This window comes from Rhinatrema bivittatum, chromosome 9, assembly GCF_901001135.1.
Source record: "Rhinatrema bivittatum chromosome 9, aRhiBiv1.1, whole genome shotgun sequence".
Lineage (NCBI taxonomy): Eukaryota > Metazoa > Chordata > Amphibia > Gymnophiona > Rhinatrematidae > Rhinatrema > Rhinatrema bivittatum.
In genome coordinates, this window is record NC_042623.1 from 163661461 (window position 1) to 163677229 (window position 15769).

The 15769-nt window shown below is 43.0% G+C and overlaps 1 protein-coding gene across 6 annotated transcripts in view; it reads right to left on the reverse strand.

Annotated features, from left to right (window-relative positions):
- Positions 1-7622: 7622 nt before the first annotated feature.
- The window catches only part of NEU2 (neuraminidase 2), a 30018-nt gene continuing 21871 nt past the window's right edge, over positions 7623-15769 (reverse strand). For 5 of the 6 annotated variants that reach the window (XM_029616722.1, XM_029616721.1, XM_029616720.1 and 2 more), the window contains 2 exons: positions 15501-15711; positions 7623-9623 (listed from right to left, as the gene is read on the reverse strand). In XM_029616722.1, the coding sequence (XP_029472582.1) occupies positions 8679-9623; positions 15501-15701 (1146 nt within the window). In that variant the 5' untranslated portion in view covers positions 15702-15711 and the 3' untranslated portion in view covers positions 7623-8678. The remainder of the gene's footprint in view (positions 9624-15500; positions 15712-15769) is intronic. The other variant, XM_029616723.1, reaches the window with a different exon arrangement.

The following is a 15769-nucleotide window of genomic DNA, read 5'->3' on the forward strand; positions in this document are numbered from 1 at the left end:
AGAAAACTGGTGAGAGAGACTTTATATTTTTGTCTGGGTTTGCATAGGACTTGGGGAAAGAAGAGAGAAGAGTAACTGTGAAGGAGAAAGAGGTTGGAAGAAAGTGGACTGTTATTTTTGGGGTTTGACCTGTGTTTTTTTTTCCTGATTTTTCCTATTGTACTGGACTGTAAATTCAATGAGTGGTTTGTATTGCTGAACTGGTTATTTTTAGAAGTAAACCTTCTTTATTTTGGAGCACAATTATGGGCTGGACATTGTTTTCTTCATGGGAGTGTCTTCAGACCCCACTTTGGGTCCTGTAGGTGATCCTGCTCCCCAGTCCACGATACCTGGAAAGATGGAGTGTTCCGCCAGTCTGGCAGAGCTGGATTAGTGCTCCCCAGGCACGGAAAGATGACCCCTGGTAAATGAGGGGTTACATCATAAACAATACAAAAAAAAATATGGACTATTAATACTGCTAAAAAATGCCTTTAGTACATAACCCCAGCTTAATAAATTGGGAAACCCAACAAAACTTCCTATCATGTTCTTTAACAGTATTAAATTTTAATCCCTTTAATCAATGACCAAGATCCCCTTTCCCTTTTGGAGGTTATTAATGCGGCCTCTACAGGATCCCTCCGTAACAGCTGACCAGGGGACTGGAAGACCTGACTTGGGGGATCACGCCGGCACTGGCTTGGGGATGGGGATCACTGCCACTGACCCACCACGCAGGCCCCCATATTGTTTTTAATCTTAATGATGAGCTCCAGTGTTCTTAGGATGAACAATGGCCCAAAAATCAGAACATTCAGAATTTTGGATGGTCCTCCAAAATGTCACCCCTTTTGCCATGGCCACTCTGTAGTAACATGGTAGCATAATAGATTATAATAGAAAAAGACCAACCAGCCTATCAATTATGCCCTATTGTTCCTGTCCATACTGCCAAAGACATACCCCAGCTGCCAGCCATAAGGCATTACAACTTGTAGCATATCACTCCTTATGCAAGATAGTATTTGTCATCTTCCTCCTTTGTACTCCCAGGTAGATGAGCATCTAAGATCTCTTATTTAGTTTATACCCAGCACCAATCCCATGTCTAACTAGGAACTTTGTCTTACACAACAGGGAAAAATAGGGGACTCCACGCTTTACAAAAAATGGGTTCCATACACTGCTACCCAGAGCCACTCTAATTGTAACTATTGATTCTGGTTGTAGGCTGTGCAAATGCCTCAGTTTATTTAAATTTGTACTCCACCCTGAGACCAACTTTGAAAAAAGGCAAAATATCATATGTAGATAAATAAATATTGCCTGCGTGTCTTTTCCTACCTGACCAGTTTTCAAGCAGTGCAGCCTGATAATGATCGACCTTTGCTTTACTAACAGATCAGTTGCATGTTTGGATGAGCGCACCAGCTCACTAATTCTAAACACTGCAAAAAAAAAAAAAAAAAGGCAAGAAACACATCCACCTAGGAAAAGGAAGACCTCATAACTAAAGAAGCAGATACACTCAGTGGCACAGAAGAGTTTAACCAGGATATTGTGTGTAAATGGCCACAGGCTATTCTGTACTAGCCTGCTGCCTGGTTTTCTCATGCAACTCTACAGATTTTCTGATGAGGAAGGACATTGTGGGGTCCAGTCTTTCTAACAGCTGGGAGAAAAGGATGTGTGGACCAAACTCGAGTTTGCAGCATTAACCGACAGGTCTTCATATCCTGCCTGCAGGGCTGATGTTAGACATCCTGAGGTCCAGGGCCGAAACTTGGGAAGAGGCCCCCAATCCTGGTTCTCCTCTCCTTGGGCCCTTTCACTCCTCCACCCCATGGCCTCTTCCTGAGCCCTTTTCCTCCTCCTGCCCCCCTCCACCCCCTCCCCATCCTAGGTCCTCCTTTTCCTGCTCCCTTTCTGGAACATTCCTCTTCTATCTCATTCTCAAGTCCTTGAGCCTCCCAAAGGACCTCCAGTCCATGAAGTATCCCTCCCCTGTGGTCCCTGAGTTCTTTTCCTCCCTTGTATCTCCCTTTTCCAGGTCTTCTTCCTTCCAAAAACTCATAATAAAATTTTTTTTAAATATATCCGAAGCAAGAAATGTGCGAGGGAGTCGGTTGGACTGTTAGATGATCGATGGGTTACGGGGCTCTTAGGAAATATAAGGCCATCGCAGAAAGACTAAATTAATTCTTTGCTTCTGAGTTTACTAATAAAGATGTTGGGAGATACTGATTCTGGAAATGGTTTTCAAGTCTCATAATTCAGATGAACTAAAGCAAATCACTGTGAACCTGGAAGATGCAGTAGGCCAGATTGACAAACTAGAACATAAGAACAAAAGAAATTGCCATACTGGATCAGACCAAGGGTCCATCTTGCCCAGCATCCTGTTTCCAACAGTGGCCAATCCAGGCCACAAGTACCTGGCAAGTACCCAAACACTAAGTAGATCCCGTGCTACTGATTCAATTAATAGCAGTGGCTATTCCCTAAGTCAACTTGATTAATAGCAGTTAATGGACTTTTCTTCCATGAACTTATCCAAACCTTTTTTAAACCCAGCTACACTAACTGCACTAACCACACCCTCTGACAACAAATTCCAGAGCTTAATTGTGTGTTGAGTGATAAAGAACTTTCTCCGATTAGTTTTAAATGTGCTACATGCTAACTTCATGGAGTGTTCCCTAGGCCTAGTCCTTCTATTATCCAAAAGAGTAAATAATGGATTCACATTTACCCATTCTAGCCCTTTCATGATTTTAAACGCCTCTATCATATCCCCCCTCAGCCCTCTCTTCTCTAAGCTGAACAGTCCTAACCTCTTTAGTCTTTCCTCATAGTGGAGCTTTTCCATCCAGTTATCATTTTGGTTGCCCTTCTCTGTACCTTCTCCATTGCAACTATATCTTTTTTGAGATGCAGCGACCAGAATTGTACACAGCATTCAAGGTGCGGTCTCACCATGGAGCGATTCAGAGGCATTATTATATTTTCCATTTTATTCACCATTCCCTTTCTAATAATTCCCAACATTCTGTTTACTTTTTTTTTATTCTTTATTTATATAATTTTAATATGATATACAGACAAATGTTTCCTCTTTATACAAATCATTAAAGAAAAAGAAAAACAATTCAGGAAAAATATCAAACAATTATTTCTTTCCTTCTACCTCTATCATATTTAACGTTAAGTGGAAATTTGGGAGAACCAAGAGTTTACGGAACATTATGTTTGCAATTTATACAAATGTGGAAACTAAAGGAGGTCAGAATTTAAACTTCTCTGGCTTGAGACGTTTAGGCCACACTTCCCCCATTCTTATGGCTATCCAAAAATACAAGTAATTGGTCCGGTTCAAAGAAAATGTGGCGAGCATTATTCCAAATTAAGATACATTTACAGGGGTATCTTATAGTAACCCTGACACCCATCAACCTCGCTTCCTGGCACATCTCCAGCAGCTTTTTTCTTCAAGGTGCGTTCTCACCACGGAGTGATACAGAGGCATTATGACACTTTCTTTTTTTATTCACCATTCCCTTTCTAATAATTTGACTGCTGCAGTACACTGAGCCGATGATTTCAATGTGTTATCCACTATGATGCCTAGATCTCTTTCTTGGGTGGTAGCTCCTAATATGGAATCTAACATCACCTTGCACTTATCCACATTAAATTTCATCTGCCATTTGGATGACCAATTTTCTAGTCTCACAAGGTTTTCCTGCAATCCACTTGTGATTTAACTACTCTGATTAATTTTGTATCATCTGCAAATTTGATTACCTCACTCATCATATTTCTTTCCAGATCATTTATAAATATATTAAAAAGCACAGGTCCCAATACAGATCCCTGAGGCACTCCACTGCCCACTTCCCTCCACTGAGAAAATTATCCATTTAATCCTACTCTCTGTTTCCTGTCTTTTAGCCAGTTTGTAATCCACGAAAGGACATTGCCACCTATCTCATGACTTTTTCATGACTTTTTACTTTTCCTAGAAACCTCTCATGAGGAACTTTGTCAAATGCCTTCGGAAAATCCAAGTACACTACATCTACCGGTTCACCTTTATCTACATGTTTATTAATTCCTTCAAAAAAGTGAAGCAGATTTGTGAGGCAAGACTTGCCTTGGGTAAAGCCATGCTGACTATGTCCCATTAAACCATGTCATTCTATATGTTCTGTGATTTTGATATTTAGAACACCTTCCACTATTTTTCCTGGCACTGAAGTCAGGCTCACTGGTCTGTAGTTTCCCAGATTACCCCTGGAGCTCTTTTTAAATATTGGGGTTACATTAGCCACCCTCCAGTCTTCAGGTACAATGGATGGTTTTAATGATAGGTTACAAATTTTTACTAATAGATCTGAAATTTCATTTTTTAGTTCCTTCAGAACCCTGGGGTGTATACTATCTGGTCCAGGTGATTTACTACTCTTCAGTTTGTCAATCAGGCCTACCAATCTTCTAGGTTCACCGTGATTTGGTTCAGTCCATCTGAAACATTACCCATGAAAACCTTCTCCAGAACAGGTATCTCCCCAACATTCTCTTCAGTAAACACGAAGCAAAGAAATCGTTTAATCTTCTTTAAGTGCCCCTTTAACCCCTCAATCATCCGTCCAACTGACTCCCTCACAGGCTTTCAGCTTCGGATATTTTTTTAAAAGTTTTTACTGTGAGTTTTTGCCTCTAAGGCCAACTTCTTTTCAAATTCTCTCTTAGCCTGTCTTATCAATGTCTTACATTTAACTTGCCAATGCTTATACTTTATTCTATTTTCTTCTGTTGGATCATTCTTCCAATTTTTGAATGAAGATCTTTTGGCTAAAATAGCCTCTTTCACCTCACCTTTTAACCATGCCGGTAATCATTTTGCCTTCCTTCCACCTTTCTTAATGTGTGGAATACATCTGGACTGTGCTTCTAGGATGGTATTTTTTTTTTAACAATGCCCATGCTTCTTGCACACTTTTTACCTTATTAGCTGCTATATAATCTCTAGCCTTTGTTTCTGTGATATCATTAATTTGTTTTATATTGCTCTGATTGTTGTTTTTTCAGAAAGGCAGTTCATAAATGTTTTAATTAAATTAATTAACAATGGCCTTTTATTGGTTCAGCTCTTCAGGGGGATAGCCATGTTTATTTGATGTAGCAGAAATGACACCAGGCGGGTGTTACTTGTAGACTAACCAATTTATTGAAGCATGAGCTTTCCAGGACAGAGGCCACTTTCTCAGATGCATGAAGAAAAAAGTGTAGTACAAAGGTGGGTAAAATATAGGGGGTTTGTGGGGGGTGGAGCAGGGAAGATACAGAACAAAGAGAAGGCATTGAATATAGCAGCCAGGGTGTCCTTTTTGAGAAAATAAACTTTTTCTAGGAACCTTTAAAATTTTTGGACAAGATTAATTGTGCAAGCTATATAACATTACAAGTCAAGTATTTGTACTATAAAAACACCGATAAACATAATTTATACTTTTTGAAGTATTAGAATGCCTTTTTCATATCCCACCGTTCTCTTCCCTCCTCTCGGGTTTACATATTTATTTTTTTTTTATTTAAGTTTTTTTTATATACCAACATTCAAGACGGTAGTCCCATCATGCTGGTTCACAAGAAACAGGGGTGCAATTATAATAAACTTTACAATTTGAACAATAGTGCAGAAAAGCAGTTACATGTAACAAGGAAATCAATAACTTGGAGTAAGAAGGAAAATGAAGATCAGATAATTATATATATATATATAATAACATTGTAAGAGGTGGCTATTAATGCTATTACTAGCGAAGTGTGTTGATTGAAGGGAGTTAAATAATGTTGGAGTTAGGAAAGGCCTGCGTGAACAGCCACGTCTTGAGTCTTTTCTTGAATGTTGAGATGCTGGGTTCCATTCTAAGATCCGGGGGAATGGAGTTCCATAAAGTTGGACCGGCTGTGGAGAAGGCCCGATCTCTAAGCGTGATGTGTCTGGTAGTTTTGGCTGGAGGTACTTGAAGTGATCCTTTGTAAGCATCTCTTGTCGGTCTTGTTGAGTAGTGTAATCGGAGGGGGATATGGAGATCGATTGGGGCTAATTGATGGATGTTTTTGAAAATGGTGAGAATGGCTTTGTAGATTATTCTGAAGTGGATGGGCAGCCAGTGGAGGCCCATCAGGATAGGGGTTATGTGTTCTCTTCTCCTGGTGTTAGTGAGTATACGGGCGGAGGCATTTTGGACCATTTGCAATGGTTTGGTGTGTGATGAAGGGAGACCAAGCATGATGGTGTTACAATAGTCCAGCTTTGCAAAGATGATTGATTGTAGAATCGTTCTAAAGTCATGTGTGTGGAAGAGAGGTCGTATTCTTTTCAGCACTTGGAGATTATAAAAGCAGTCTCTGGTGGTTTTGTTGATGTTAGCTTTCAGGTTTAGGTGATTGTCAATTAGAACTCCTAGGTCTCTCACTTGTGTAGTATTTGGTAAGGTTGGATGAGTGTGTGTGAGGGAGCTGTTTTCTGGTGTGATGAGTAGCAGTTCCGTTTTTGATGAATTTAGTATCAGGTTGAGACTTGTGAGAAGCTGTTTGATATTTTGGAGGCAGGTTTCCCAGTGAGACAGTGTTTTTGCGAGCGACTCCTTGATGGGGATCAGGACCTGAATATCGTCAGCGTAGAGGAAGTGTTTGAGATTGAGGTCAGTGAGAAGTTTACATAAGGGTAACAGATAAATGTTAAACAAGGTAGGAGACAGGGATGAGCCCTGAGGGACTCCTACTGACGCGGGGTGAAGAGAGGATTCTTTATTATGAATCTTAACCTTATATCCTCTGTTGCTGAGGAAGGTTCTGAACCATGATAGGGCAGTGCCTGAGATACCTATGGCTGTTAGTTGGTTGATGAGAAGGGAGTGATTGACCGTGTCAAATGCAGACGAAAGGTCGAGTAGGATCAGAAGGAAGGCTTGTCCTTTGTCTAAGCCTAGGATGATGTGGTCAGTCATAGAGATGAGGAGGGCTTCCGTGCTTAAGGTTTTACGGAATCCGTATTGTGATGGGAATAGTAGGTTATTGTCTTCAAGGTAGTTTGAGAGTCGTGAGTTTACCAATTTTTCCATTATCTTGGCTATGAAGGGGAGGTTAGCTATCGGTCTAAAGTTGTTAGGATCGTTTGGGTCAAGATTTGGTTTTTTGAGAAGGGGTTTGAGTGAGGCTAGTTTGAGGTTGTCAGGGTAGAATCCTTGTGTGAGGGAGCAATTTATGATATCTGCCAGGGTTTTGGAGATAGAATCTGGAATTGATAGTAGTAGTTTAGCTGGGATGTGATCTGAAGGGTGAGAGGAAGGTTTCATTTTCCTTAGAATTCCTTGGATCTCAATGGATGAAGTTGTGTCAAGTTTTTCTAACCGAGTGTAGTTGATTGAGGGTTGAGGAGTGGTTAGTGGAACAGTGGGGTTAGTGGGGAGTTGAGATAGAAGAGTGTTGATTTTGTTGCTGAAGAATAGAGCTAATTCTTCCGCTTTCGATTGAGCTTGGTCATGTGCAATCTCTGGTTGGTTTAATTGTGTGAGGTTGGCTACATAGCTGAAGAGGGCTTTGGCATCGAATACAAGGTCGTGTATCTTCGAGGCGTAGTAGTCCCTCTTGGATCTTAAGGTGCTTGATTTGTATTGATGCAGAGATGATTTGTAGATTGAAAGGGTGTTGGTTCCTGGGTTTTTGCGCCATTTAGCCTCATTTTTAAGACATTCATAAGACATATTTAAGACATTCATTTTCACACAGCTTCTGGTAACTCTTTTCTGGTCTGCCTTTACTCTATCCTTTGGCGATATGGCCTCGAGAATGGAACACAATGATCCAGAGGAGGTCTCATTAGAGACATATACAATGGCAATGTCGCCCCCCTTTTTCTACTGCTCATATGCAGGACGTTTGTGTTTAGGTGTTTATAAATTGTAAATGTAGGTGTTTTATTTTCCAGCCAATTAGGGGGTTCTTTGAGGATACTATGAATTGGTGTATAAATAGCAAATATTTTCCAGGGGATAGAATGCTCTGGAACTGGGATCCCCAAATCTGATCCTCAAAGGCCACAAACCAGAATCATTGTTAGGATTTCCACAGTAAGTAGACATGAACTATATTTGCATACAATGAAGATAGTAAATGCAAATATTTTCTATGTACATTCATTGTGAAATCATGAAAATGAGACTGGTTTGTGGCCCCTTAGGACTAAATTTGGTAAGCCATGCTCTAGAACAAGAGGTAATGAGATAAAGCTCAAAGATGGTTAACTCAGGGTTAACACTGGAGTGGAGGTGGAGGCAAAACCAGTAACAGACTTCAAAAGGGCTGGACATAGGCAAAGAAGTGAGGGGGAACCAGAGATCAACTGGGGTCTATGGTATTGTAAAAAGAAGTAAATTGAGCAGACTAGATGGGTCTTATATTACAGCTCTTATCTGCCATCACATAACGCTATAATTCTGTTGCCATAAGAGAGAAAAATATGTAATACAATATTTTTATTAATAGAGATTAACAAGGATCAGACAGCTAAGAATCAGGATTAAAATGTAAACTTTTTTTTTATCATATGAAATACAGAACAGAAAGTTTGTTTACCGAAGGCTATTCATATCTGCTGCTGCAGGCTGGGGATTGAAAAAAAATCAATACATTGATGGAAAGACTTGTTGCAAGGTGAACATGAGGAATTTAATGCATTCATATTCTGAGCAGGTGCCACATTCAAACAGGCAGCAGAAGCATGGGGAACCATCAGGCCCGGGCCCTAAGTACTGCAGGTCAGAGTAGGCACTGGGGCCAGGATAGATGATTTTTGGCTCTTCCCAATGCTCAGGCTCCAAAGGATTCTTGTTGAGGTACAGTCCTAAATCTCTCCTCCCACATGAGTCTGTGGGATGAGAGAAAAGTACCCAGGTCTCTGTGCTGCCCATTAAAGCTTTCATGGGATTCGAGAAGCCTATAATACTTCCATGACAGCCACGAGGCTCTTCCACCAGCCTATCTGCTTGCCGAACTTCCTGAAAATCCATTCCGTAAGTCTGACTAACTGCCTCAACTCGAACTCTCTTGTTGCTCCTGGCATTGCAGTACAGTCGCGTCTCCCCTTCCTTGTTCACTTCCACCAACTGGCACTCCACAGCACTTTCTTTAGCTACAAATTTCCCTAGTTTCCATGTTTTCCCATGATCAGAACTGATAATGCTGAAGGCGTAGGGCACAGCGGGAGTATCAGGGCTGTGTATGCTATAGGCATAGGCAGGGATCAACAGGCTTCGCGCATCATTATGTAGCTGTAAGCAGTGGCCGGGCCCCACAGCAAAGGTGGCCCATTTTCCATATTCGGTTCCAATCACAGACTCTGTGATGTCCGTGAGGGGGCTCCAGGTCTGCCCCTCATCTCTGCTGGTGATGTAACACAAACGTACCAGGTTAGTTTTAGTGTTGATCTGGTGGTCCTCGGACACCTTCCCTGGGATAGTTACAAAGAACAGGAAGACAGTTTGTGTCACTTCATCGTAGACGGGACTCGGATTCATGGATCGCTGACCCTCCAACTGAGCAGTAACAAGAGTCTCAACGTCCCTCCACTGCCATGAACAGCAATAAAATAAGATCAGGGGTGGAACAGGAAGAAATATACATTTCAAGTGGAAGTCCAGAATTCACACATAGCCAAGAAAAATGTTCAAATGCAATAAAACTGCAGACTATATCATTTTCAGGTGTTTATGCAATTTCCTGACTGGTTTGCATTTCATTTTTAATTTTTAGAGGGTCCATATTCAGCCACTGTGCAGTTCAGCAAGTTAGCTGGATACACTTATCTGGCTAACTTAGGCAGAATATTCAGCAGCATGGTAGCGCAACTGAATATACTGGCCATCTTGGGGTTAGCTGGATACATTTATCTGGCTAACTTTAGAACAGCCCTGTGGCCTGACCAGAGTTAGCCGGATATCTTATCCAGCTAACTCAACTCCCCAATCCACCTATTCCCCGCCCCTGAGTTATCTGGCTAAAAACCTAATCGGATAAGTCACTTAGATATTCAGTGGCACCAGTTAGCCAGAGAAGTTCAACTTCTCCGGCTAAGTTTTTATTAAATATCAAATTCCTTATTTTTATGCAGTTTGCTTACATCTTTACATTCTCCTAGCCCCCTTTCTCTAGAACAGTGATTCTCAATTGGTGGATTGCAACACACCAGTGTGTTGCCAAGCACCAGCAGGTGTTTTGCGAATCCTGATGTCTTGCTGCCCTGGTTGTGCTTCCCTCTTCCATTTTTTTTGCCCCCAAAGGCCACTGGGAAGCCTCCTCCTTCCCATTCTTCCACAGGCCAATCGGAAGCCTCCTCCCTTCTTCCCATATTTCCACAGACCAATCGGAAGCCTCCTCCTTTCTTCCTGCCAGTGGGAATAGGAAGAAGGGAGGAAGCCTCTGATTGGCCGGTGGGGCAGGAAGAAGGGGGCATCCCACAGCAGAAGTAGGACATGGCCTGAAGAAGATGAAGGAGGAGTTTCATTGCTGCCAGGGTCCCAAAGGAGGAGATTGCTGCCACTAGTAGAGGAGGGAGTGTATGTGTGGGAGAATGTGAGGAATATGAATAAGCAGATTTGTGAAAATAAGCACGAAAGTGAAAATGTGAGTGTGTTAAGAATGGGTATGCATGAGAGGAGAAAGCTTGTGCACATACCTCGGAGCTTGTCCCCACCCTATCTAACAGTTGAAATCTCAGGGTGAATGTAAATCAAAAGTTCCCAAGTATGTGTATAAAGTACTGGCAGCAACACAGGCTCGGACCAAAATGAAGCACAACCAGTGATCAGCGATGGGAGAAAGAACAGAGTTAGCTCCTGCAGCTTAAGGGATTCTTCGTTCTCGGGCCACAGGGGCTGGAAGAGTAGGCTACTGCAGCTATCATTTGTGCTGTAGAGGATGGGGGGGGGGGTTGTGAGTGAAAACAAGCCACAGGGAGAGAGAGCATTTGTGTGTAACTGAGAGATAAACTGGGCAGGAAGGTGACGTGTTTCTGTGTGTGAAAGAGAAAGAGATAGACTGGTCAGGGAGGTGACTGGTGTGTTTGAGAGAGATAGACTGGTGGTGTGGGTGTGTGTGAGTGAAAGAGAGAAAGAGAGACTGGTCAGGGAGGTGAGGTGTTTCTGAGAGAGAGACAGACAGACTGGTCAGGGAGCTGACTGGTGTGTATGAGAGAGATAGACTGGTTGTGCGTGTGTGTATATGTGTGTCCTAAGGAAGAGGACCATGAGGACAGAGCTTCAGCAGCCACTGTTTCTGATGTGTGCTTTTGGCCTCCAAGGGAAAGAAGTAGGAGAGTTGCTGGAGAGGGTGAGTAAAGGTGACTTTTAAAGTTTATTTTTCTTGATTTACTGCCATTTTAATTTTGGGTATTATGTGATGGCTGCTGTTTTGAAATATTTTATTGGTATTTGGACATTTTTTTATAAATTTTGTGTGTTTTTAATTCTTAGATGTTGTTCTGTTCATCAGCTGTTTTGCAACATTTATTAGTATACCGAGCCAGAGGGACAGAGAGCATTTGTGTGTGATTGAGAGCTTGTATGTAAGCGAGACAGCATGTGTGTGATTGAGAGAGAGACTGGTCAGGGAGGTGATGTGTTTCTTTGAGAGTATAGCTTTACAATTATTTCTGTGTGTGGATCCATAGCAGTTTGCATTATTCTGTTTTCCTAATAGGAGATGTATTAGTGTTTAGGGCAGCGGTTCTCAACCTGTGGGTCGCGACCCCGGCGGGGGTCGAACGCCCAAAACACAGGGGTCGCCTAAAGCAGGGGTCCCCAACCACCGGTCCGCAGACCGGGACCGGGCCGTGGGAGTTTTTTGCCGGTCCGCGGCGCCGCCAAGCACCGGCAGGTGTGTCGCACGCTCCCGGTCTCTCCCGCTGCCGTTGCCGCCGGGCTGTCAGCACGTTCAAGCCCAGCGGGAATGGCAGCGGCGCTAGAAGAAGCTCTGCACCCGCGGCTGGGCCTTTTCTTCTTCCTGCGCCTGCCCCCCCCCCTCCCGTGACCCGGAACAGGAAGTGAATCGCGGTGCGCGGGAAGGAGAGAGAGCCGCGCCGCGCGAAAAAGTAGCAGCAGTGGCTGCAGCATCGGTCCCCGAGCAATAGAAGCAGCCGGTAATGGAGAAAGGAGACAGCAGCATGAGCCTCCCGCGGCCGATGGGATTCTTCTTTCTTGGCCAGCGGAGGCTGCTGCAGCTCCCATTTGTGCTCGGGGGAGAAGAGGAAGTGAGTGAGAGAAAGAGAGAGAAGCAGCCAGCCAGCCTGTGTGTGATTGACTGGTCAGAGAGCTGATGTGTGTGTCTGTATGTGAGAGACAATGAAAGTGATTGCTCAGGGAGATGACTGATGTGTATGTGAGAGTGTGAGACATTAGTCAGGGAGGTGACTGATGTGTGTGTGTGAGAGAGAGAAAAAGCATGGAAGTGAGAAGTCTGGGTATGTGAGAAAGCATGGGCGTAAGAAGCCTGGTGTTGTGGGGGTGAAAGAAAGCATGGGAGTGAAAAACCTGGGTGAGTGTGCATGCATGAGAGAGTGAGACTGCTTGGTAAGGTGATGGTGTGTGTGAGAGAAAAAGACTGGTGTGTGTGTGTGAATATGAGAGAATGTGATTCAGGGAATGAGAAGCCTGTGCACGTGGAGAGTGAGCATGGAAATGAGAGAGACTGGTGTGTGTGTAACAGAGAGAAAGTGATTATGGGAATGAGAAGCCTGTGCATGTGGAGAGAACAAGCATGGGAGTGAGAGACTGGTGAGTGAGTGAGTGAGTGTGTGTGGGTGTGTGTGTGTGTGAGAGAGAGAGAGAGAGACAGAGAAAGTGATTATGAGAGTGAGAAGCCCATATATGTAAGTAGAACACAGGAGTGGGAAGCCTGTGTGTGTGTGTGTGTGTGTGTGTGTATGGCATGAGAGAAACTGTTCAGGAAGGTGACTGGTGTGTGTGTGTGTGTGAGAAAGTGATTATGAGAGTGAGAAGCCCGTATATGTAAGTAGAACACGGGAGTGGGAAGCCTGTGTGTGTGTGTGTCTGTGTGTATGGCATGAGAGAAACTGTTCAGGAAGGTGACTGGTGTGTGTGTGCCAAAGACTGTTTGGGAGATGATTGGTGTGTGAGAGACAGAAACTGGTCATGGGGGCATGACTGGTATGGTGTGTGTGTGTGAGAGACATGGGCACTAAGGAAGAGGACCATAAGTATAGAGCTTAGCTTCTACTGCTGCTTCTGGTGAGTGCCACGGCCTGCAGGGAAGGGGAGTAGGAGAGCTGCTGGAGGGGGTAAGTAAAGGTGGCTTTTTAAGTTTATTTTTCTTGACTGCCATTTTAATTGTGTGATGTCTGCTTTTTTGAAATATTTTATTGGTGTTTGGAGAATGTTTAATAGTTTTTATGAGTTTTTAATTGTTGGATGTTCATAGCTGTTTTGAAACATTTATTCTGCTTATTAGTATAGTTTTACAATTATTTCTGTGTGGGGATCTATAGCTGCTTGCTAGTTCTGTTTTCCTAATAAGAGGTGTATTGGTTTTTAGGACCTGATTTAATATTTGTAGTGTTGCCTTTTCATAGATAGGGTTGCTCCTGTTTGAGTGTATTCCATAATACAGGTGTAACTGTGTGCGGATTAGTTTATGTGCATTACTACAGATCCTGGGAGTATGTTAGGTCGGTTCTGTGTCTGTTACCGAGATGAGATATTTTGCTAGCATGTAAGCGTTTGTATCAGTCTTATTTGTTGTGTTTTCTCAGAGGACATGCATTGGTGGTAAACTGCTGTCTTTTCATAAGTAGGGCTATTGAGCCTGGAAATAGAAGGAGTTTGAGTTGCTGTTACTGAGATGTCACTAGAACCAGAATATCTTTTTTGTAGGGTGAGTTGTATGGGGAATGTCATAATTCTGCTTTACATCCATTATTGTGGGTCAGGGGGGTTCCTGTGGATACAAACTGTACTTTTACATCTAGCCCCGTGACGATCATGGGTCAGTGTGCCATGCATGTGAGAACCTATGGTGAGTTGAGTTACATTCACATTATAAATGTCATAATTAAATGATAAGTGTGCACTAAAATCCAACCCCATCCATAACCCCGCCCCCATATGACCAAAGCCCCGCCCTCACCCCACCCTCAAGGGGCGAGGGCGGGGCGAGGGGTCACCGCAACATGAGGAACTGTATTGCGGGGTCACGGCATTAGAAAGGTTGAGAACCACTGGTTTAGGGCCTGGTTTAATATTTGTAGTGTTGCCTTTTCATAGATAGGGTTGTTACTGTTTGAGTGTGTTCCAGAATGCAGGTGTAACTTTGGGGGGCTTAGTTTGAGTGCATTATTGGAGATCCTGGGACTATGTTAGGTGCTATATTTCTCTTTCCATTTCTCCAGGTTTGCACTGCATGCAGAGGCTTTTTGGGGTTTCTATTCCAGTTTCTGTCTCCATATTTATAATTTGTGGTCTTTCTGTACTTGGTGAAGGTCAGTTTTGTGTGTGTGACCGAGGTAAGGTATTTTACTAGAATGTAGGCATTTGTAACAATCTTATTTGTTGTGTTTTCTCAATAGTACATGCATTAGTGGTAAATTACTGTCATTTCATAAGAAGGGCTATTGCACTTGGTAGTAGAGGGAGTTTGTTTTGCGGTTACTGAGTTGACACCAGGACATCTTTTTGTATGGCGAGTTGTACGGGTAATGCTCTAGTTCTGCTCTGCACCCATTTTTCGGGGTCGACGAGGTTCCTGTGGATGCAGAGTGCATGTTTACATTTAGTCCTGTGATAGTCACATGTTCGGTGTGTCACGCAAGTGAGAACTATCTGTCCAGTGTGTCCTGGCCAAAAAACGTTTGAGAACCACTGCTCTAGAAGCTTCAAAATGTGCACTGTTCAAGCTTCAGGATATCTGTCTTCAACAAAACTAAACTGAGCACTTCTTAGCCACAAGGAGAAAGAAGTGCAGTGACTAGAGCCTTCAAGCTAAGATATTTCTCAGAAAATCTGTTTGAAATGTGTCTAAAAATCACTGCAAATTTACATCATTTTCTTTTCTGAATAATTCATAACATTTCATATTGGCTCTGGTGTAGCATTAGCAGCAATTAGCTGACAGGTCTGCTACCTTTCTATCCTAAGCCAGAGCTCACACTAATGCATTAGCTACACTCATGCATCAGCTGACAGCTCCTGCTGCCGCTCTATCCTAAGCCAGAGCTCACACTCGTGCATTAAATGAAAGCTCTGCTGCATCACTATCCTAAACTGGAGCTTATGCTTGTGCATTAGCTGACAGGTCTGCTGCCTCTGTAGACTAGTTAACCTAGCCAACTTCCCCAAAACTGCTGTCTTTTCTATCCCAGATCAATGCACACAGTGTATGAAGTGCATGTAACCTTAAGATGACACCAATGCAATTTGTCAGATATTCTGGATTACCTGCACACAGGTTGCTGTTTTGTCATACATTCCTCTGCGCAAAACTAGCCGCTTGGCATGCTCATCCACCTCATCCTCCCGTTCCTCAGCAAATGCCAGCACAGTACGGGACTGTGCCAGGTAAAGCAATGCTGGGATTCGATAGGTCCATGTTTTCTTCTGAAAGATGGTGTCCTCCTGCAGATGGGGAATAGAAGCCATGTTGTATCTGCTGAGAGAAAGGAAGGAAAGATAAGATCTACAGTACCTTCAGAGAGAACAGTCTCTCT